Genomic DNA, 23,697 nt, shown 5'->3' with positions numbered 1-23,697 from the left:
TTGTTGGAAATACAAACTTCTTGGCACAAATCTCCTAGTTTGGCTGAGCTGTACTTGACCTGTGACAGAGAGAGCAAAGGTGATTTTAAGTCCTGGGATGTAAGAGGCCAGTGTGTAACGTAACTCAAGGCAGAGTTAGTGCATTGGCTGCTTTGTAATTACAGATGCTTATTTTGTGTACAAAGCCAGTCTCGATTAATTATCTTTTATTTCCATTATCTCATCTCAATCTTTACGTGTCAGCCTGAGCTATTTTACTTCAAGGGGGTGACATACAACTAGAATTAAAAAAAAAAAAAAGGGTTGATAACAAGAAGTTGATTGTTTTGATATAAAGACGTTCTGATGTAACCAAAGTGATAAAATTGGTTAAATCTATGTGCAGAATCTGAGAACTTTGTGGGAAACCTAACAAGATGAAAATAACCTTTCTTCTGCTCTGTGCCCTGCATTACTTGCAATGTTTTGACCCGTGCCTCGGAGCAGGGATAGTTCAGCTCTTAAAATATAAAAGAGACAATTACATGCAATCACGTTGCTGTAGCTTAACACACTGTCCCTCCGCAGCTGCGCTTCAGGAACCAGCTGAACTTCAGGAACTCTGCTCTCATGCCCTGTGGTGAAATGATACCTGTTGGCTTCAGCCTTCTTCATGTTGTCAAATTCTTAAACTGTGGTAATCTCACCACAAGTTATCAGCTGTCCTTATGCCTAGAAATATGGTCATCCTATTCAAACTCCTGAAAGCAGAGAATGTTTTTCCTGAGGCTGAGAGTTAAAAATGCTTTGATCTTTCAAAGAGCCTCCAGAATTTGACAAAGAAAATTTTACTTATGCAAGCTCTTTTTTTGTTTGTTTTGTTTTCTTTTTCTCTTTTTTCTATTGTGTAGAAGTGACAGTACAAGTGTGGATGGTGTGGAGAGACAGCACGTTTTTGGGGGACAAAAGTGTGAGCCCAGAGCTGATGGGATACGTCTGAAAATACTTCCTGACAAAAGTTGTACTGACTGAGAATCAGAAGCTTGCGTCCAGTTGACATCACTGGAAGATGCACACACAAAGTGAAAGTACTATGTGGCCTTTAAACTTCTGTTGCTGTGGTATGTGAGGTTTTATACTACACAGAAGAATTGAACCATTCACTTTTCTGAGTAACTGAGATAAAACGGGTATCTCTGATCTATTCCAGTCTGCTCTGTCTGGGCGCACTTCCACGACTTCAACGAAGTGGTGCACATGCACAAGGAGGCTCTTCGGGTGGAAACACTGTAATGGAGGACTCATTAACTGATGGTACTTGATAATTTTTAGAGAGATGAGTGCAACAGTTGCTGCTTATCTAGATCATAGAAATAAGGGAATATGATCATAGAATGAGCGAATATGCTCACCAAAGTGAAATGTTCTCTAAAATGCTTGCTAACAGGTTACTTATGTTTGTTTACTCCAAAAGCAGTATCTTTTTCGCTAAGTCAAATGAAAAATTAGATTGTCTTCTTATTTAAGTGTATGAGGAGTAACCGTGAAAATCGATTAGGTTACACTGATGTTAAGTGTCTGCAGTGGAAAATCTGGCCCAGTGCTTTGTTTTTGCACATTTGGCCAAAGGAAAGCAGCAGTTCCATCTTCTGTTGCTGATTGTGTTCCCCTACAATCTTGTCTAATATACAGAAACACTGAAACTGTATCAAGAATATGGTCTCTCTTGTGCGGTACCACGCAGAAAATAATCACGCAATCAAGCTTGCCGTTTGTGTGTGTCTCCTGCCTTGGGCTGTCCTTTTAGATGCGGGCTGTCTGGGACAGGAGCTGCCTGTCACTGTGCCCGAGCCTGCGGGCACTGCTGGAGGAGAGCGAGCAGCTTCCCTTCTGCCCTGCTGTTTGGGAGTGACTGAGGGCTGAGCTGGAAGGCTGGTGGGTGGCTGGCTTGCTTTTCTAGGTGAACCCAGTGAAGCAGATGGATTTCACGAGGAGTCTTGTGTTGCTCTGGTTGACAGCGAGTGTGGCTGGACACATCAGAAATACCAGAGCTGCTCAGCTCTAAGCCCTGTCTGTACATCCACAGCACCAGTCTCCAGGGGACTGCGGTTACTAGAATGGAGGATGCAAGTTGCATTAAAAGGCCAGTCCCTGGGGGTTTAGGAGCGATAGCAGAATCAATACTTACAACTTGCTTTCATTTTGCATGGTGCAGGATTTGTTCTCCCTTGCAAATGACTTCTCCGGTGCTGCTTGGACGTGCCTGCTACCCTGTGATTGTTCCTAAAGCCTTGATTTGACACTAGCCACTGATGTGCTGTGGGCCAGCAGATCCACGTAGCAGCAGGCCCACCGGTCTTCTTGTGGAGAGTCAGGTGAGTTTTGGAGAAGCTGAGTGATTCAGAAATTGGCCACTCTCTTCTCTGGCAGTTCCCTGGATTCGAGGTGTCCCTCGTCTCTGGCGCAGCTGGGCAGCAGGATGGGGAGGAAAGCAGCGCTGGGTTTATTGTCGTTGCTCAAGGACGGCTGATGTTAGGTGCTATAAGCGTAGGTTTTTTGTGAGTGAGGAAGAAGCATCACTATCGGGTGAACTGGAGGGGTAGTACTTTGACCTCTTGGCGCACAGGGCGGGCTGAGGAGAAAGACTAAGACTGACAGAAAGAAAATCTTCTTAATCTGAGCAATGCCAGCTTGTCATCGTCAGTTCGGTAGTAATGTAGCTGCAAGCCCGCTGCTGCCTGCTTTGCAAGGGGCAGATCATTAACGACAAGGCATGGCAGAGTGCAGCGTACTCAGGGCTTTGAGGTGCTGACAAGCTAATACCACCCAGAATAACTGCAGAGAGCGTAGTCGTGTCCAACACGAGCTACAGTTTCAAGAAGTGAAAGAACCTGTTACCCAGCGTGTCACCCGTGAAGACGTGTGGCATACATGCTGAAACTTAAATCTCCCTCGCTTTCTGCCTCCCCAGCAGCTGTGTACGCGTGTTCAGCTTCTGCTTGGAGTGAGACTCGAGGTGACAATCTGTCCTGGTTTTGGTTGGGACAGAATTAGTTCTTCTTTTTAGCAGCTAGAAGAGCTCTGGGTTTTGGATTTAGTCTGGGATTTGTTATGAGGAGAAATGTTGATAGCGCACTGATGTTTATAGTTGGCACTGAGACCTCAAGGACTTTTCAGCTTCTCATGTTTCGCTGGTGCACAGGAGCACAACACGCTAGGGGGTAGCATGGCCGGGACAAAGGGCCCACAACTCCCCTTATGATTTGAACTCAGACTTAGGATTGACGGCTAAATTGGCCAATGGAGTATTCCATATCATGCAACGTCATGCCCAATATTTAGATGAGGGTTGACTGTGAAGTTTAGAATTCTCTTCTGAGGGCTGTCTCTTGGGCTCTCAGAGTTCTGTCTCCCTCTCATCCTCTTTTTGGGCCTCTCACTTGTCTGGGATTGCAGTACTGAGACTTATCTGTTTCAGGGTTGCTTGCAGGGACAGGACAGGCCTTGGTCACCAAATAGTGAGCAATTATACTGTGCATCACCTGTTTGTATATATTATTATAATTATATATATTCATATATTGTTATTCTTTGATCACTATTAATTTTATATTATTTCAATTATTGAATTGTTCTTACCTCAACCCAGGAGTCTCCTTCTCTTTTCCCCTTTAATTCTCTTCCCCATCCCCAGAGGGTGGGAGAGGATGAGCGAGCGGCTGCGTGGTGTTTAGTTGCTGACTGGGTTAAACCACAACAGAATCAGTGTAGCACAGGGATTGGAAGAGCTTTGGGGTTCCCTAGGCCAGCTGGATGTGCAGTAGTCTTGTGCCTTTTGCCCTGAGAAGCCCTGGAGCACCTGGGTAGCCATGCTGGGCAGGGCGAAGGGGTGGAGCAGGCATACTGTTGGGGTGTATGATCTCTGGCAAGGCTGAGAGTGGAGGGAATCTTGTGGGTCAGAGAGAATGTGGGACTGAGGTAAGAGAATGCAAGAGCACACTCACCATATGGCTGCTAAGCAGCGAGCAAGAAAGGATTTTACTGTTTGTGGCTGGAAGGATGAAGCGAGGAGTGATGGGTCAGTTAGAGAAGAACCTGGTCAGGCTGTGGGGTAGTTGTACAATATACCCAGAGCTTGCAATTTATTCTGGACCAGTTTGGAAGTGTTCTGGTGTTCTTCAGTAGTGCTTACAAGCATCTGATAGTCACCATGCTGGGCACCTGACTCACCACCCAGAGCACTGACAATTTACCCCCTTGTGTCTGTCATACACACCTGCAGATTTAACACTTTTCTTTTGGAGAATTTTTTTTGAGGACTTTTCTTGTCCTGTGAAACAATGCTGCTCTTCTGCCATTCTCATGGAGATGCGGTGCGATGATATCACTTCCTAGTGAGAGGCTGGTGAATCACTTTGTTGGTGTTCATGAATCACTTCTTTGCTACCAGTTTTTGCACTGGTCTTGGTATAATTTCCAAAAGCAAAAATCATCGTTTCGGAGACCTTTTACTTTTTGTTAAAGAGACAATGCCGGAATTATCTTGTTGCGTAATGTACTGACCCCAAGCTCCCAGTGTGCTGCACAAGAGCTCTCCCAAATCTGTTTTTGTAGCTGAAGGTATTGCCACCTCTCCAATCGATCTCCCCGACAGTGGAGAGCTTGTTCACATCTGAGTGGAGAGATGGGAGCACGTATGTTTGCATCACAGGCTCTGGTGGATAGTCCAATATGCCTATTGCAACTGTGGCTATTGCCCAGATTGCCCAGCTGGATTGAATTGATTGAATTTCCTAATTAAGGTATAGACCCTGCCTACAAAAGGCGGGCCATTTCCTCCTGGCTGTGGCAGATGCAATGATATTCTTGGAGCTGCAGCCTGGGCTGGTGAGCAACAACTGGTGACCCTGACGTGATATGAACACGAGAGACCCTGAAGACTGTGACTCCTTTGCCGGAGCCAGAGTAGCCAGAGCCGGAGCTAGGGCCGCAGCCAGGGCCGGAGCGAGAGTCCTTCGGTAAAGAAGGTAAAGCCACAAGCTCCGATGTGATACTCTCATGGGAGGGAAGCGTGCTGGAGCCAGAATGAGTGGACTGGGTCTCTGCTCACTGTAAAGCCTTCACCTTTCTTTAAAAACAAAAACTGGTAAAACAAAAAGGGGCAATTATGGCTATTACAACTGTGGCTATTGCCCAGATTGCCCATCTGGATTGAATTTCCTAATTAAGGTTTAGATCCTGCCTACAAAAGGCGGGCTGTTTTCCCCCTGGCTGTGGGAGATGCAACGACATCCTTGGAGCTGCAGCCTAGGCTGTTGAGCAACAGTCCAGTAACTTAGCTTAAAGTGTAAAGCTCTGCTGTGGGTCTGATAACCTCTTGCATGGGAGCAGAAGTGCTCTGAGCTGTCATGGCCAGGTGTGTAAAGGCACTTCTGCTAGCTGAGTGGCTCCCATATATTATTGCCTGCCTAGGAAGCCTAACTGGTTGTTCATCTTCATTAGCTTTGCAACTCAACTGATGTAAAGAAGGCAGGAAGCAAGAGTAAGTAGGTCCCTTGCAATTTCCTTGTCCAAAGGAAGAGCAGATGGCAGGCTGTGTGGTTGTATCGAGGCAATGCCAAAGGTCTTTGATGTGCATCTTCTTATGCATCGGCACAGGGCTTTTTCCTGGAGAAAATGTAGTTGTGCATGGTGTGAATACAATCTCGTGAGGGTAAAGGCACTCATGGTTTATTCTTGGCAAAGCCTGAGGCTGCTTTAAGTCATCTTTATGGCAGTACTGATCTTCTGGTGACCAAAGAGTCAGGGAATAGCATGGGAAGCGCAGAGGCACCTTTGCCCGTTACCTTGTTCGATGGGTCAAGCACCCCTCCATCACAAAGATCCAACCCATTTCTCCAACCAAGCACAGCACGTGCTCCACAAGCTCACTCACTGCTGCCCTCTGAGGGTATTTTTGCCTTTCCCTTCCTCTGTGATACGTTGCATGTTGCCAGCTGGTATGCATAACGCGTTCAGCAGAATTTTAAAATGAAACGTCTTTGGAGGAGGTCAGCGTGCCGAGGGGGACACGGCCCGTGCGTGGGCAGCATCTGACAGATTCCTGTCGCTGTTACCCAACAGGCTTGTCAGAAATGACAGCACCTGCCTGCGGACTGCACCGACACAGCCCTGCTAGGCAAAATGGGAAGCGTGGTTGGCGTTGTTTGCCCTCTCGTTCATATTCGTAGTCTCTCCCTGCTATGAGAGGTGCAGTGTAAACGTCTGGATGGATAGTTAATGTGTGTTGGGATAGTGATACCAGCTAACATTCAGTTTTGAGCAGCCCATGTGTAATTGCTGTAACAGACAAGCAGCACAGAAGATTGCTTAAGAGTTTTTCAGTTGTCAGTGACTTTTCTGCACATAAGCAGGTAAGGAGGTAACCTGTCTGAAAGATCTCTCATTCCAGAATTAGTGCCAAGGATCAAATCTTCCTGACCCCATTGCCGGGAAGCTCTGTTCTCACATTTACAGTGTGCCTACATGCTGGAGGTTTTCCTGTTTCATTTCTCCTTTGTGATGGATGGAATAACTTTTTTTTTTATTATTATATTAAAAGATTATTTGACTTTTTCTGCCTGTGTTGCAGCCGTTAGTGTGTTTCATGTATGTTATTAGTACTCCGCAGCAGAATCCTGGTTTGTGTCCAATAGGGATTCTCAAAATAGCCATTGCTTCACCCGCTCTCTAAGCTTGTCTGCAGTCCAAGCTGCTTAATTTTCCATGTGGTCCACTGTCAGCCTCCCATTGTAAATTATCTGCCCTTGTAACCTGATTTTTCTTACTCCACTGACCATTGAGTTTAGCAAATGAAGTTGATGTTAAGACAATACCTGTGAGAATTTCCTAGTTGCATGATTTGTACTTATTTTGTAAGTTTTGTAAGGCTGTTTGGTTCCCTGCTGCCCTGATCTCAAATGAGTGACCTTGGAAATTGGTTGGTTTGAACGTAACTTTTTTTCATTTGCGGTCCTCGGAGGATTGTAATTGCAGCATTGCCTTGTGACTGTGCTGAATTAAGAATCAGAGCCCAGCTGAAATTCCCAGACCAAAGGATACAATGGCTACTAGTAACCTTGGTGCGTTTTTAATGTTTTTTTCTAAACATCTTTTTGTGTAGTATGTGGTCAGTGTTTTTTGGGAAAAAAAAAGTTAGTTATTAAGTACCTATTAAAATTTAAGAAAATAGTTGGTCCTCTTCCCCCTTATGTGCACACCTTCTCCTTCCATATGCTTCAGTGTTGTAAACTGATCATCTCTTTCTGTTGTTATGGGAAAACATTTAAAAAGCACAACATTTTATAGGCAAAGGAAGGAAAAATCCAACAACTTTGTACTCTGCCTATAGGACCTCTCTAAGTATGGCAAAATTGGCAAGTATGAAACGTAGGCCAACAGCTAAGGAGAAGAAGGGAGAGCAAAGTTGGAGATGCTAAAGAAAGAATGGATAAGATCATTCAAAGAGTCAGGAGGAAGGACAGAGGATACTTAGCAAGAGGGACCCAACAATATGGGTCAGCTTTACTTTACTCCTATCAAATCTGAGTGTTATCCCAGATTTATGGAGATACGACATCCAAAGCCCTTCCAGGGAGAGAGATCTTAGCCCAGAGGGCAACATGGGATAAGGCTCAAAGCACAGAGAAGAAAAGGAGACACGCAAGAACAAAAGGAATAAGAAAAGTAGCGAGAGCGAGTAGGGAGGAAGAAAAGCAGAGGGGTTGGGAGCAGCCTGGGATAGGACTGTGTAAATGCCAGCTGGGGTTTGAGCAAAGTCAAAGGGAGTGATCTCAAGCCCAGAGCAAGAACTTGAATTTGACCTGAAGGTAGAGAGAATTGCAGCAATTCTGCTGTGTAGGTCTGCATTTGGAATTTCAAGCTTTGTTTTGCCTCTGGAGTCCTCAGTCTTGCACTGTCCCAGTACAGCAGCGGTGGGCAACGCAGGTTTTAGTGAAGGTGAGTTCCTATCCTTGGGTAGCCGCACTGGTCATGTGCGTTTTTAGTAAAGGCTGTCCCCAGAGTGAAGGTCAGCTGGTGGAACTAACAACAGCGGCTTTTCAGAAAGCAACACTGAATGCGCCATAGGCATGACCAGGTAGCATTTTCCCAGCCAAGCACTGAGACTGTGTGCAGAGAGCTCTGTTTGATGGAGTCTAGGGCAGCTGAAGGGCAGACAGGCTATTCTGGTGCTTGTGTGACCACTGGAGAAAGTGGAGACATACCTGTGCAATGTGAGGAGATACTGGTGCACATGGAAACTTCCCTACAGAGCTCTGATTAGAAGATGCAAATGGGATGCTTCAAAAAAGGTAATTTACTGACAGAACAAAAACTAGTGATGAGCTGAACAACTAGCTTGTCTTTCACCTTTCCAGATACTTTAACAGCTAAAGATTTAAAATTAATCCAGAAGAAGTTGGAGCATTATTTTGAGGCTGTTAAATTCTTCCTGTTCAATTTGTGGTGGTCTTCTGGAGGAAGAGTTTCTTATTTCAAGTTAGCTTAACCCTCACTTTATTATTGTTATTGGTCAAATTAATTGCTATCTTTGTCAGAGATCACAAACCCTCCACAAATCTGATTGTAATTACTTATGTGTTTTCATTTCTTGAAAGGTGAAGATGTATTAGAAAATAAAGGAACTTTGATGACAGTTTGTTGGAGTGAAGAATCAAAACTGGATTTTCAGCACATCTTGGTAATGTACATGAATCCGTAGAATGTATCTGAAATTTTGTATGTATCGTAAGGTTTTCTCTTGTTCCACTGGTGTCTTTTCCACTCCCTTCGCAGTCATCGTTTCAAAAATGTCAGAAGAACCACAGCTGAGCGTTTCTCCTCTTCCCACCCGTGCTATGGGATGTGAAAGAATAACGTTAGCACACAGAGACCTTGACTTCCTCTTGGATGCATCTGAACAATTTTATTAGACAGTCCACTGTGCCTGTGATCCATCTGAGAGCAGCTGATGAGGAGCATCACCAAGGTATGGTACTGGGCTGCCCACCAGTTTTGTGTCTTTCAGAAGGCTTGAAAGAGATTCGTGAAACACCACTCTCCTAAACCACAGCCTCACCGTGATGACATTAGGGCAGCCACGACTGTGCAAAGTATCTTCACCAGCAGTCTTTCACCCTTTGACAAATCTTTTCTTCTTGAAGGTAACTGTGGGTGGTCTTCCTTTGTCTAATTTCTGTAAATTTGGTACATCGCTTTCTGGTTATGCAGCTGATACTTGTGTTTATATGAGTGGCTATTTAAAAAAGGAAAGATCAGATGTTTGTTGTTTCATTTCAACATAAATCAAATTTTATACTCACATAGCAATTCTAGTTTAGCCCCAGGAATAGCTTTAGTATTGCTAAGTGTCTGGAGAGTATTGACTACAGAGACATGACTTTAAGCAGGCTATAATAGTTTCTACAGCTGTTAACAGTTCGCAGAAGAAAGGCAGTATTATTCATCGGTGTTTAAAATGTGCATGACTTGCATTGCACAGAAGTCAGATTGGGAGAATGTCAGAATTTTTTTTTCTGAAATTCTGCCAGGAAAGTCTTCAATAACTGGGGAAATTCTTTTCACTGGTGAAATCAACATGCAGCACATTGTGTTATTATAATTGCTTATAGCTCACCATGAAAGTTGTCTTTGTATGCGTGGATGTACGGCTTGTACTGTTTTGTTTTTATTTATTCTGCATTCTTTATTATAATGTTCTTTCCTTTTTTCCAGACCAGAAAGATTGTTATTGAGCCTTCCACAAAGCTGAAATAATGCTGTGTGTTAAAAAAATGTTAACAATTTGAAGAAGTTATAAAAATTTATAAGTTGACTGAATACTTTGGAAATTTCTGCATATTTTAATATAAATAGGTAATGCAAATGTTTGTTCTTTGCATTTAGAGGTGGGTCTCTGTTTTCTAAAGGTCTTGTATATAAATTTGATTCTTACAATTACATTAGAACAAACCCAGTATTTTTTCGGATTGTATAATAGGAAAAATGTGTTTGCAAAAGACACAGAACAGACATGGTTATGGGTGAATGTCATATAGTCATGAAATTTAACATAAATAGTATCAGTTGTTTGAATGACTTCATTAAGTGCGTTTAGGGGACTGCTTGTTGCAGTCAGCTGAGGTCCGTCCATTCAGTTCCGCGGGTCCTGGGTTGGCCCACAGAGAAAAAGACCGTGCTGCAGCTAACAGAAATAAGAGGAGGTGATTTCCTCAGTAGATAGTGTGAAGTTTCAGATTGCACTGGTAGAACTGACATAGAATTACAGTCACACAAAATCAAAGAAATCACAGGATACAAAGGAGTTATTTCAGATGAATTCGGTGTTAGTGATGAGTTTGAACTTTATCTGCACCTAAAGTCATAAAACAGAACAAGAGAGTCCAAAAGAAAGAAAGGAAGAGTAGAAATAGGTGAAAGGGAAGAGGTGAGTGACAGAACACTGGCAGGTGAGCAAGGACCTAAATGATGACAAACAGTTTTAAGAAAGACTAGTCCAAAACGGCAACAGTTCAAATGTTATGATCAACTAGAGATGCTGGTTGGGTACATATCTGAAAAGACATGACATCAAGCTGCTTTTTTGGGAGGGTGGAGGGGAGCAGTGTGAGTTTTGGGTGGTTATACAGGGTAGAAAGGGTTTGATAAGTTTCCCTGAAGGAGAAGGAACATCTGATACTCCAGGGCAGTTTCTCCACTGGCAACTATAGCAGCAACTAGGAGTGGACCTGGAGTGCTCTGGCTCTAGTGAGGTCCTCTGGACCTGCGTGCAGCCAGTGTGCTTTGCCTGTGTTGCTGGGCTACCTCTTCCAGCTCCGTTTTGTCTGAAAGGAATCTGGTCTGTGTGCTCGGGGACTGTTCTGTGATGCACAGCAAAGCACAGTAAGCAGGGCGATCAAGGGGCTGGCTTCGGAAGCACCCTGCTGCTCCAAACTCGAAAACTAACATAGATGCACCCTGCTAAACTTTAGGGTGGGAGCAGTGACATGGGACAGGGTGGAGAGAGCACTCAGAATGTACTAGTTCGTGTTACAGATGCTGGCAGCACATGGAGCTGAGAGCAGTGAAAGCCCAAAGGAGCACAGCACCTGAAGACATCACCAGGAGCTGTAGTGCAGGGTAAGCTCTCCAGGAAAGAGAAAGGGAGAAGGATAGATGCACGGCTGTGTAGGTGTGTTTGAGGGGGAAAAAAAAAAAAAAAAGATGAAGTCTTCTTAACATACATCTTAGAGGACTGTAGGATGGTTTTGTCCGATGAAACAATATTATCCACTGAGTAAGTTGACTCTAGAAAGGACAAAAATGCCTTTTAGACATATGCAAGGTAACAGCGAAGGTAGCTAAAGCTTTGCGGTGTTCACCACCTTCTCAGGGTAAAGAACTCTTTGGGAAAGTTGGTGCCTATATTAAGGTTACTGTAATTTAGCATTTCAGGATGAATTCCCTCCTGACGTATTGTCTGTGAAATTTTGATAACACTTGGTAACACCAGCTCCAATAAGAAGTGTGTGAAACTAATGCACACAAGTCACGTGTTTTCGATGTGCAGTTTTTACAGATCTTTTTCTCAAGATAACCTAGAACATGCTTTGCTGTGTCGAAAGGCTTCCTTGGTTGGTGAGACCGGTCCTATGAAATAACATAGCTGCTCGCTGGCGGCTTGCTCTGTAGAAAGCCCCTTAGAATTTTCAGACTGCTTTCCAAACGGAATCATTATAGTAAATGAACCCTTTTAAACTTAAACTCACAAAAGTAAATTCAGTTCAAGAAACAGAGTCGATTCTTCAGTCTTTTGTGAGTCACTTCCACTGTAACATTCTCTGGAATCATTAGTTTTTGAGTATTAAAAATGACTGGTTGGTGATGGGGAGTTATCACAGATTCAGAGGTATTTCCGTGTTCCCTGTCAGTGTTCCACTTCATACTCTATTTATTCTCACAGAGCCTGTTATATAGAAGTACCATTTTACAGAGCGGAGGCACACAGGAATAAATGATGTAGTTAAGTCTATGTAAGGAAATACTTTGCAGAACTGATCTTGACTTTCCTCAGCTTCAGATGTTTAACCACTGGACCAGCTCTCCTCTTGTTCTGCAGCACAGTTACGTTCCCTTCTCGCTGCGACTCTTGGTTGTCCCATCGAGCACAGACAAAAAGGCTGCCGCAGATACAGCGATCCGGCGAGTCTGAACGTTACCAGAAAGCTGGTAGGATTCTTACCTTTAATGACAGGGTTCTGTCAAATAGCATGACAGTTAGCTGAGGCAAATGTGTTTAGTGCCCAAGTATAGCATGTTTATGTATGCCAGTACTTTGAAAACAAGGAAAGCAAAAAATGTTTGGACAATAGGTTCTTGTCAAGATCCGTTATCCTTGGTACAAGCAATGGGCATACACTGCAGTTTGGCTTTTAAACTTTGCTAGAATTATTTGCTAAGATGATTTTGTCTTATGAAAGATGATGATATACACGAGCAGAACAAACGTCTTTACTAGACCTTGTCAGCAGTTGTGAAGATAAACTTTAACAATGTCAGAATTTTCTAGGCCTCTTTCAAAATGACTGCGTTGCCTCGCTAAATACGCTGATTGTTGTATGTCTTTGTCCAAGAACAGTTGGCCTTAATTGCTTCTGAGCAGTATTTCCTTGGAAGCTCTCAGATAACAAAAGACAATGCAGAGAAGTCTGAACGAATCTCTACTTAGAAACCAGCCATGTTCAATCTATAAAGTATGTAGATTTATTTTTTTTTCCTGGGGAAAGGCAGAAAAGGGCAATAGGTGCAGGATGTGGAGGGAAGAAGCATTGCCGCAACTCTACAGCATTTCTGCTGGTTGAGTCATGGAGTGACATTTAAACATTTCTCACTGCATCCAACATGAAAAGCTATGACGGAGGTCAAATCGCTGGCCGTGCTCAAGAGAGAAATGAGGAGGAAAAAGGTCAAGGCACTTATCCATAGGTAGCCTTTCCTGTGTTTCAGATGTTGGGGGAGCTTACCAGCAAGCCAAATCCATCTTTAATTCCTTCCCCCCACCCCCACCCCCCTTTCTTTTTTCTTTCTTTGAGGGAATGAACGGCTCTGGACTTTCCATCTTTAGAGCTGGTGGTTTCCACACCACAGTGATTCAGCCAGCATGAACTCTTGACCAAATCCCAGTTTGTTTCCTGGTTTTGTTTTTCTAAAATATTTTACATTTAGCAGGGCATAAAGGTCTCCCTACTCCATGACAGTGTCAGAAGGAGAGCTGTGCTCTTTTTACGGGTTAGCTCTCAAAGGATGATTCTCTGTGCTTCTGAAAACATTGCAACTGAAGCAATTGAAAAGGAATCACTGAATATTGACTAAAACTAAGGCCAAATTCTTACATGCTCCTGGCTTTTTGATGCTGTGTGTTTATGTGGAATTTCCTTTGAGGTTTAATAAGGTCTGATTTTTATTTTATTTTTAGAAATATGCCTTGCCTGGAATGTTCCAAGGTTTAATCAATGTGTTATTGCATAGGCAACTCGTATACATTTGTTTAGTTGCTAGATAAATAGATTAGTATTGACAATGATTTCAAGGGATAGTAGATTGTTAAATTAACGTGAAGGGCCTTGTTCCTTTGCCTGGTTGGATGTTTTTTTTGATGATTGAATTCTCTGGGGTATCCTTTCAGGGAATGTGCTGGTGGTTATCCCTGTTATCATGTAAGCGGTAGGCTCAGAAAGGACTTAAGAGTAGCTTGGCTCTGGAGTTTTAAACACCAAGAGAGATGTGCCAGATGGAAATCTATAGCCTGGGAAAGCTAAAAACAAAAGAAAGCATACCTTGAAAATTTAAAACATAAAATGTTCTTTCAAAAGTTAATATGTTTATATAGATGCATTATCCCAAATGATGCATCATATAAGTAAACAAAATATTGCTGTAATAGGTTTGAGACCTAAGATGGAAACCTGTTACAGTTTACCTCTGTGAAAACACAGCATTACCCCTGTTGCACCTGTGTCGTCTTGTTGTTCGACAGACAGAAATACTGGTACATATAGGTTTATTTCAGAGTCCCCTTCATGCAGTGAGCCCCATTGTCTGCTTTCTTTTTTACATTACTCTGCTATATCTCCATAATCTTCTCCCTGTACTCCAGTAATTTGTTGTCTATCTCAGGTTCTGCATGGGTTGCCTGAGGCTGTGGGCTGAGGTAAGCTAGTTGCGTGGGGTCATCCTTCTTTTCAAATATCAGTACTTTTAAAATAGTACGGGGCATCCAAAAGGCAGGACATGGATGTATGGGTATGCTAATAACATTACAGCTGATTAATAAATATTCAGGTCATCAAGTGTTCAGAAACTGCCAAATGTCTTTGCAGTGGAAGTTCAACCTTGTTTTTCATGTGTGCAATGAGACAAGGTTTCATAACTTGATCACGTAGGGTGGTGTTTTACTTTCTAGCGCAGCCTTTGAGTAAAGCAATCAGGAGGGAACTGGTGCAGCCATTGCTACATGCACTGTGGCTTGAAGAGTGGCTCTCTGTCCACCTCCACAGGCACTAATACTATGTAGTTTGGCCTTGCATAACATTGAGTCTGGTCATAGTGGACACATTGCACGTGAAGCCCATAGGGAAGCAGGTAAGCGTCCTTACTGCGGTCGCTTTCGAATTATTGACAGTAGATTGCATTGCTGAAGTCAGTGACAGAAGATCAACGTAACACCCATCATCACCTCTGAAACCTCAGATTTACACGTTTCAGGATGTAAAACACAACCACCTTTTTGCACTCCATTTTCTAATGTGACTGGCCCAGTTTGAATGTCTTGTCTTGGAGTGGGAAGAAAGTGCTGCACCATATGTGGAGGATACTATGTGGTATCCCATATCCAAATATATGGTTTTCTTCCTGAACAGGGCGAGATGAAAAGGAAAGAGAAATTATTTCAGCTAAGTGAATAATTCACACAGAAGAATTTTTCCAGAGTATCCAACCTTCTCTTCTACTTGCGTCATGTTAATGATGCAGTTGCTGTTCTCTGGTATTTATGTACCTTTCAAAATTTCTGTTACTTTTTGAACTCTGTCAATTGATGTGAAACAGTGTTTTGTGAGCTATCATTAATCATTGTGTTGGCTTCGTGGGGTTTGGGTGCTCTTATTGTATTGTTGGTGCTTTCTATTTGGATGTCTGTTTGTCTGTTTGCCCAGACACTTCCAAAATAAATGCTCCTGAGCTAATATAAACTTCAGTTTCCTTGAAAACTGTTCTGTGAAGCTCAGACGCTGGCTTTCTTTAAGTGCATTTGCTGTTACAATTCAATTGCACAAATGTTTGCAGATGATACAAAGAAATGGGGCACAAAGAAAGCTCGAGGTAACGGAACGGAGGAAACGATCCTCAGCAAAGACTTTAGCTCTTAAAGGGTGCTGAGTTCTTTCTGTGCTCAGAGGTGCTTATTGTGCAGAATCTTCATACGCATCAAAGGTGAAACTTACCCTTAGTCAAGTGCTGGAAGGCTCACTGCTCGGTGACCTGCATCTCTCAGGTACCTTTTTCAGTCTTGTACTTGCTAGCAAGTGGTTTCTGTTCTTCGGACCACTGTTGCCTGTTCCAACAGATAAGGATGGTATGGAATACTGTAGCGTATGTGATGACTGTTTATTGTGGCTTGTTCCTTCTGCTGATATCAAAAGATGTTTTATGACTTTTTGCTTCCCTCATTGATCTTAGGGCTCAAACTTCTAAGGGTTAACTAACTTTCTTTTTCATGCTTTGCAAAATCAGGGATTTCATTGAAGAAGAGTGTTCCAAGATGCTTTTGAGAAACCTGACGTTTGCATCAAATGACAGGGGATATTACTAAATTAACTTCTTGAAAAGGATCCTCCAGGATACAGTTCTGTCACTGTTAGACTGCTGTGGCCGCAGGTGGGACTCAGTTGATGCTGGTGCAGCGAGTGCCTGAGCCAGCACAGCAGAACAGCGCAGGCAGCTGTTAGAGCAGGGCAAGGTCCCAGATTAGCCAAGGCATAAAGGCTTTGCTCTATTACAGCCTCCCTGCAGCTCCCAGGGAAACAGCACAGGCCTCGCATGGCTCCAGCTGCTCACCCTCGCCTGCTTAAGACCAAACCGCCCAGTCTGAGGACCCTGATGGAGCTCCGACCGTACCAGCTGCTTCCTCTGGCTCCTGCTGAAAGCCTCTGGCCTCCCATTCGGTTGCGCGTGAAAGCATCTTTCAGCCAAGAAGGTGTGAGTAAAGTTGCCCAGCTTCGTGGCGTTTGTCTGCATAGAGTTAACCTTTTGTTTCTGAAGGAGGTTTCGAAGGGCATCCGTTAACCCAAGGGTCCAGCGCCTTGGGATGGCTGAGGTGCAAATGGACAGGATGTGGTTACGTTGGTTCAGAGGCAAGGAACTGGTAGGAGGAGGCACCTTTGCACCAGGACAGTTTTACTGCTCTCCCCAAGGGTCAGGGGAAAGTAGGTAAGGAGAACATGGACCTCCAGATGTGGAACTGGAATGGGGAAGGAAAGACCCAGGGGTCAAGGTACAGAAATCTGGCATGAAGCTGAGGCAGGGCCAGGGGTTTGGAAGGTGTGTCTTGAAGTAGAGGGATGCTGAGAGAGATGATGGGAGGGGACTTTTGGAGTGAGTGGAGGAAAGAAGGGCTCCATGGGCTCGCAGGACTGCGATATGTGCTATCTAGTACCCACTTGCTTCTGCAAGCAATAGAGAGATTCCTGTGTGGGTCTGCAGTTTTGAAAACATCTATTTATTTTGTCTGCCTCCATGATTAGGAGGCCAATTTAGGGCTTATCTACATGGGGAAATCCCTGCAAAATAGGCTAGGGTATGAATTTACAGCCTACTTAAAGACCCAGCAGTAAGTGCAGTGTAAATTCACACTTTGGCTTACTTCGCAGGAACTCCCCCACAGAAACAAACCCTCAGAGTCACCTCTGTACCTCAGTCTGGTGCTAAAAGTGAGTGGAAGCTTGTCAAAATGTGGGCCTCCAATTCCATTTCTGTGGCTGGGTTTTTCTGTCTCCTGGGGCTTTTTGCAGCTGCTGTAAATCACTGTCGCTTTGCTGAGGTTGCAGAAGCTTGGCCGCGTTACGCTGCTCAGGATCTGACCCTTTGCCTCAAGTAACCTTTTATTATCAATTGGCCAGAGGGTATTTTCCTTTTTACTGGCTTTGTTATTAAGCTTGTTCATTCACTCCCACCACTGCTGAGGTCTTTTTTTTTTTTCTTTCTTTCTTGTATTTTTTTTCCCTGTGAATTTTGTGTTGTGTCTTTCCTCCCATGTAATTTCCTAATAGTGAACTAGTGACAGAGTGGGCTGCTGGTATTTCGTCTTGTGGCTGGAGAGGTCAGGCTGTTTCTGATACAGACAAACACTCCATTACAGTAAACTCACAGAAAGTTTCCTTTTCAACCTGAAAGGAGAAGGAAACGAACTCTCCACCAATGGACTTTCAAGAATTATTTCCGTGAGCTGAATTTACACTAAAGGCCAGTTTGGTAATGTTCTGTGTAGAACAGGAAAAAAAAAGAAGAAAAAAAAAAAAAGAGGAAGACGTACTATTTCTTCTTTCTGTTTTTGCTGAGATTTGGCTCAAGTCTTGGCTCCTTATCAGATTAGAGTCCTGCAGTGAAAACACCAACCCTGTGCCCTGTGCCTTATTGAAGAAATGGTCATTGCTGATGTCCGGCTGAAAAAGCATAAGGATTTGAACCTTCAGATTTCTCTGTCTGCTTCTGGAATTTAGGAAAACTTGCTCCTTGGCAGGAAGAAGCCAGCAATAAGGCAAATATGTAGTGCAATACGTTTCTAGCTGTACTCTAGGGCTAGACTAAAAACACTGCCCCTGTCTACTTGATGGCAGTTGAATTTAAATTTATTCGACTGCTCCAGGGTGTACACAGGAGTCTAATCCTGTAATCCATGGTGAGGTTGTATGTATCCTGTATTGCAGCAGTCCCTGTGCATGGAATAATTTGGCAGAAAATGCGCTCTCTACTTCTCAGGGGAGAGGCAAATGTAATAGAGTATTGTCTTACTGTTCACTACTTGGACTTCACTGAGTTGCCCCTTATTAGAAAGACATGAATAAAATTAAGTGTTGAAGGAACAGGAGCTGCAAGATAATAAATAATGATGTCCCAAACTTGACATAGTATCATAAATCAATCTTTTTTGAAGAGATTTAGTTCTTCTCTCTGCCTAATTATTTGATTTGTGGCACTAGTTTGCTTAAATTTGTTTCTGTGGCAACTTGAGTAATTTTATGCCTCTCCCTTCTACAGAAAATTTAGTATTGATTTGCTGATTTCCTCTTTAAATGCAGTCAAAAATCTCCTGTTTGCTAAATTAAGAAACCAATAACATGGAATGAAAACATGCACTACCTTGCAATGCCTGAGCTGTGTGATTTGTTGACTTTAACATGTGCTGTCAATTATCAGAATACATGTTTATATGAAATATATAATATTTTTGTTTCCCTACCATTCTGGTACTATACCTACATGAAAAATTAGGTTAAAGGGTAGTTAAAAGTGGTTTATTTAAGTGTGGGAGCATATTATCAATTGGAAAATGTTATTGAAAAGATGACTTTGTAGTTGAAGCTGTTCTATTACTTGAGTGAACATTGCAAGGTCAAACGTGGACCAAGTGAAGAAAAAGTCGGTTGGTATGTGATGTGTTTGCACACGTTTGTGCTAGGTGTAAGTCATGAATGTTACGTACACTTGATACTCTTTACCCGTCTTTCATACACTGATTTTTATTATTTATGAAATACTTGCAGGGAAGAGACAGCGTCCTCCTGCTGCTCTTGGTTTGTGGTGTATCTGTCTGCAGCACATACAGAACTTGGTCTAGACAGCCTGGCTAATTTATAAGCCTTGGAAACAGGATCCTATAAGGAGTCATACAGGACAGACTGCTGTAAGTTGTGCTCTCAAAGTGTTCACTTTATATTGCATAATAAGTGTATTTCAGTAGGTGGCTTGAATGTGACTGATATTTTAAAAGCTGGTTGATGAGGGATGCTCGCCTGAGCTTGGGGAGCCTGGGGGAGCAGCCAGTCCCTGGCTGCCTGGCGCTGTGTGCCGACTCAGACAGAAACCCTTTTTCTTTCCAACTGTAGGTGACACAGGCATTTGCTGTTCTGCCTCAGCCACAGGGTAGGTACAAGCCCAGCCAGATCGGTATCTCACTGCCATTGCAGTCTCTGTGCCAAATCTATGTTTAACCACGTCTCAATTGCTCTGGTCAAAATTCCCATTTAAAAAGAATAGTTAGAATTTTTCTACAAGTCCACAAGTCAGTGATCAACCAAGTGTTAAATGAAGAATGATGAGTATCTCTTGCAGTCTTCACACCTACAAGAAGCCTTTACAGAGCCTGACTGTGCTGTATTTCTTACAGCTACCTGCTTTATGTGTTTAGAATGAAAATGCACAAAATCCCGTTGCCCTCCAGGAGAGGCCATGTCACACCACACGTGTGTGTGTTTTGGAGCCTGTCGAACTTGATCCAGTCCCTGGGCCTATTCCTTTGGGGCTCCAACTGCCCTCTTATGGGTGTCATAGAAACCCCCACGGCACAAGGGGCAGCTGCTCCAAGGTCGCTGGAGTGCAAGGTCACTGCGTGCAAATATTGTACCTCTCTATGATGTTGTGGATCCCTTGGATCATTTCTGCTTCCTGGCAATGCCGCTATTGCAGAGAGAAGCCCGGCAGCCCCCTCTGCCTGGTGCACCCCTGCGAGAGCTTGGAAACCAGCAGGAGAGAGTCTACCTGCTTTCACACTGGCAGAGCCTTGTTCTTCCCTGCCACTTCCCCAGCTATGGCCCAAGCAGACTCTCTATGGAAGGACTAAAAGTACTGCAGAAGCCAAGCCAAGGAAATAAATCAAAGCTCTGTTGAAAGGGCAGGCTTACAGGTGTTTTTCTGGACAGAAAGTTTCATGCAGGACACCAAGATCATGCAGAAGGAATCTCATGACCTGGTTTCAAAGCCCTTGGACCAATGGCGCCTTTTCTTCTTCTCTATTTGAAAACATACACAGCCTGTGGATTGGAGTGGCCTTCATATTTGGCATATGTGTGATACATGTCTACAGACAGGTAGGCTGTGGCACACTCAAGTTTCATGTGGCACAGCTCTTGACTTCTACAAGAATTACCTTTTGTGTTATTGTCATTAATATTAGTCTTGTTTGATTACTGCTTTAATGATAATTTTATGTCATTATTGTGTCAAGAAGCCACAGTCTTGAGTTACTTTCTCATTTGTCTTGACCATTGGACACATTCAAAAGAAAAATACCATCCAGGTGGGATATATTATCTTACTTGAGCTGTCTGAAGGCTCGGCATCTAGTCTGAGCTAAGCGTATGGGCGCTTTCTGTTTCTCCCTCATCACCGAAGATAGCCAGAGTGATTTGTCAGGCATGTAAGAGAGTGAATCATCTTGCAATACTGGCTGTCTCTGCCAGTGATGGAGAGAGTGAGATGATTAGCCTAGACTAGGCATTAACTTTAGGCTAAAGGGGCATGCTTTTCTTGCTCAGAGCCAGGGAAGTGTGAGTTTAATTTCCAATTAGCAGTATTTAGATGCAAATGAACATAAAGAGAGCCTGGAGTGCTGCATGTCTGTGAAGGCAGCTGTGGCCCACAGACAGATGAATGTGCTGCAGGTGCTCAAGCATCTCTCTGTATATGCCCAGAGCTCCTCTTTGCCACATCTTCAGTGAGCATCCCTTGCATGATGAGACACAGCCAGAGCTTCCCTTTTGCTGGCTCTGCAAGGGCAGTGTGACTCTGGAAGGATGTACATAGACAGCTAGGGTGGAAATACCTTAAAGTCTAGTAGAAGGTAGACTGAGTTCATCTGTCAGAAACCTCGTGGTTTCTTCATACTAGCAGTGTCTCTAGGTCAGGGACAGGCTGGAGTTTTCTTCACTGAAGCACTTTTCCTGTTGGGAAGATAAGTGTACTGGTGTGAAGATGCTCACTGCTGAAAGTTTGTTCCCCTTCCTGTGGGACAGACACATCAGCACTTCTTAGACCGATGTTGCTTTATGGTATGAGCCAGACAAAGCAGGGGCCGCCTCAGAGTTAGAGACCTTTTATGCTGCTAGCATGGTGCAAACAGGTGTTTGTTATAAATGAGCACTGGAAGATAATTAAAAATGTATCTTTACAGTTTATGGAAGATCTCTCTTTCTCTGGGAAAAAGAGGGCTGCTGTGAGTCCTGTTCCACCGTGGTCAAGTTATTTCTAGTGCACAGTGTGAACAGGAAGTTTTAGATACCATCTTCTGAAGAGAATGAAACTGGAATCAGTGCAGCTGTCTAGAAAGGTAAGGTCTAGCAACAAATGCAGCACACAGTTACTATTCCAGTTGTCCCTTGTTGACATCTTTTTATATGTATACGTATACAGTCTTAGATTATCTGATTTATCCAGCTGAGGCATGCTTTTGTTTGTTCCCTCTAGTATTGGCATTCAAATCTAAAACTACTTCTGGAGATGATCTGAATTATTTCATAATTACAAGAAATCCTAGGGAGGTATCTCAGTGTTTACAGAGGAGTATCTCGCTTTATCACACTCCAGATTTATCAACACAGTCAGATCTCCTTTTAGTACCTTATAGTTTAATTAGCTTCACATCTTGAGTCGTAATCTGTTTCTCTAGGGCTGAAGCACACACGTGCGTGGACACACACACACAAAAGACAAAATGTGAAATGTAAAGAAGTAGTTGTGACCTTTGGCACTTGGATTTGGGATCATCTGTTAACATGACTTCTTCTAAAGTCAGTTTCAAATTTGTTCGTTGAATTGGCTTTTCATGCTGTGGATAACATTTCCCTTCATTATGAAGCTGTCAGATGCAGCTCCCCTGAGAAAACCTCCCTTCCAGTCTGAGATCTGGGACATAATTCTCTTCTGCTCAAAATTGCCATGCTTCTAGATAGCAGTGGCACTCTTTACTCTAGCTGAGGATCTCCATGAAGTACTTCAAGGGCAAACTCCAATTGGGCAGTGAACCAAAATGTCACCCCAGAGGAGCAATTGCCATGAAAACCTTGATAGAGTTTCCCCAGATGTGTTGGAGGCATCTGGGCTTCCCAAGCCACAGATCTTTCCTTGGCTTCTCTAGAATATTACTTCACCATTAACTTGATCTGTTTACTCTCTGTCAGAAGGGTTGATGTTTCTGATTTTTAATCATCTTTTTCACTAACTGTCTTCCAATAACATAGTGTTGGAGGGACTTCAGGAGCTGATGTATCCAGAGCTGGCCAGCCTGTGCCTTGGAGATGTATGTAGCTGTTAAGAGGTTCAAGGGTGCCTGTCACGTTGGGACAACATCATGCACAACAGTCTCTGTGCTCACCAGGGCTGCTAGGTAGTCTGGTCTCCTGGCTGTGAGTGGAAGTGAGCTAGATTGCTACACCTGCACCTCTGAGATACCCAAACCTTCTTGCTGTGGAGACACAGACACAGAGTCTGGTCAGCCTCTCCTGCCTGTCAGTTCCTCCTGGACTTCCCGCACCTCTCAGCTCACTGAGATAAGTGATACATATCTCATTGCTGGATCTGTTCTTAAAGTCATCCGCATTGAACCCTCTGCAGTTAACCTCTCCTGGTCTTCACTATCAACTTTTTGGAAGATTTCCTTTTGTGTGCACTTTTTCACATGTCAGTTACCACTTTTCATGCTTTTCTTGTTATTCTCGCTGGTGTGCAGAGCCATGGCACTGTATATGACAACTCTTTCCTCTGTCTCTATCATTGTTAACCAGCAGTCACATCTCAGTCATCTTGCCCTTATAAGCTGTAGAGGCTAATGGCATCAGGCTGTATGTATTCTTACTGTGAGGCATTTTCTGGTCTCATTTCCTTTCTTGGTCACATGTTGATCAGGCACAGACAGGAGAAGGAGAACGAAGCAGTTAAATGAGATCAAAGTCTCTCTTTTGAAACCTGCACAGAGAATAACCACTGCTATCCTAGAACAGGAGCAGAAAATAGCAGCTTGTGTCACTTTGTGTGATGATGATTGCAATAAGAATGGGAAATAGTACACTTCCCTTGTGTTTTTTGCAGCTTCAGGAGTAGATGAATGATAATTTTGGTTCCTTCTCCTCAGATCGAGGAGCAGATGACTAATGTCATTGTGACTGGTACCATTTCATTGGCTCAAAAGAATTTTCTGGTTGTTCTCATGATAAGCATCACTTCCCATCATGTGCAAGCCATTGGACAGCAAAGACCTCCTTTTGAACTGTCATGGTATGGAGAAGATGTAAAAGTACTGTATTCCTGAAGCAATTAAATGTACATGAAGTATGTATGAATCAGTATTCTGATCTTCCTGTGCAGCAAGTCATGATGACTGATCTATTTCTACAGTTTCTAATTATATTATGTTAAAAAATACTTGGTGTTGAAGTGACTTTTATGCAAATTTTCTGTGAAGTTGTGATTTAAGAAGGACTCACCAAGAAGGTATAACTGAAATATTTTGCTTTGAGTCAGTTTGATCCATTGCAAAACAGTTTGTTGAGCTGGATTGCTGTGCGTTACTTAATATTAGTCTGAGCCATCTGCCTGAACTGCTGTGGTATTTTTGGGACAGGTAGCATTGTA

The 23,697-nt window shown here is 43.3% G+C and overlaps 1 protein-coding gene across 1 annotated transcript in view; it reads left to right on the top strand.

Moving 5' to 3' along the window:
- Nucleotides 1-23,374, top strand: part of LOC147528265 (uncharacterized) — a 33,695-nt gene extending 10,321 nt beyond the window's left edge. Inside the window, exons 6-16 of the mRNA XM_086616854.1 lie at nt 891-1,100; nt 1,190-1,293; nt 2,195-2,354; nt 8,637-8,719; nt 8,815-9,007; nt 9,754-9,894; nt 11,074-11,157; nt 12,137-12,246; nt 16,076-16,272; nt 16,944-17,003; nt 23,198-23,374. Of these exons, the coding sequence (XP_086472980.1) occupies nt 11,087-11,157; nt 12,137-12,246; nt 16,076-16,272; nt 16,944-17,003; nt 23,198-23,374 (615 nt within the window). The 5' untranslated portion in view covers nt 891-1,100; nt 1,190-1,293; nt 2,195-2,354; ... (2 more) ...; nt 9,754-9,894; nt 11,074-11,086. The remainder of the gene's footprint in view (nt 1-890; nt 1,101-1,189; nt 1,294-2,194; nt 2,355-8,636; nt 8,720-8,814; nt 9,008-9,753; nt 9,895-11,073; nt 11,158-12,136; nt 12,247-16,075; nt 16,273-16,943; nt 17,004-23,197) is intronic.
- Nucleotides 23,375-23,697: the final 323 nt, after the last annotated feature.

This window comes from Tauraco erythrolophus, chromosome 9 (genome assembly GCF_009769465.1).
Source record: "Tauraco erythrolophus isolate bTauEry1 chromosome 9, bTauEry1.pri, whole genome shotgun sequence".
Classification (NCBI taxonomy): domain Eukaryota; kingdom Metazoa; phylum Chordata; class Aves; order Musophagiformes; family Musophagidae; genus Tauraco; species Tauraco erythrolophus.
The sequence above is the reverse complement of the archived record's forward strand: the minus strand, read 5'-3'. Positions and strand labels throughout refer to the sequence as shown.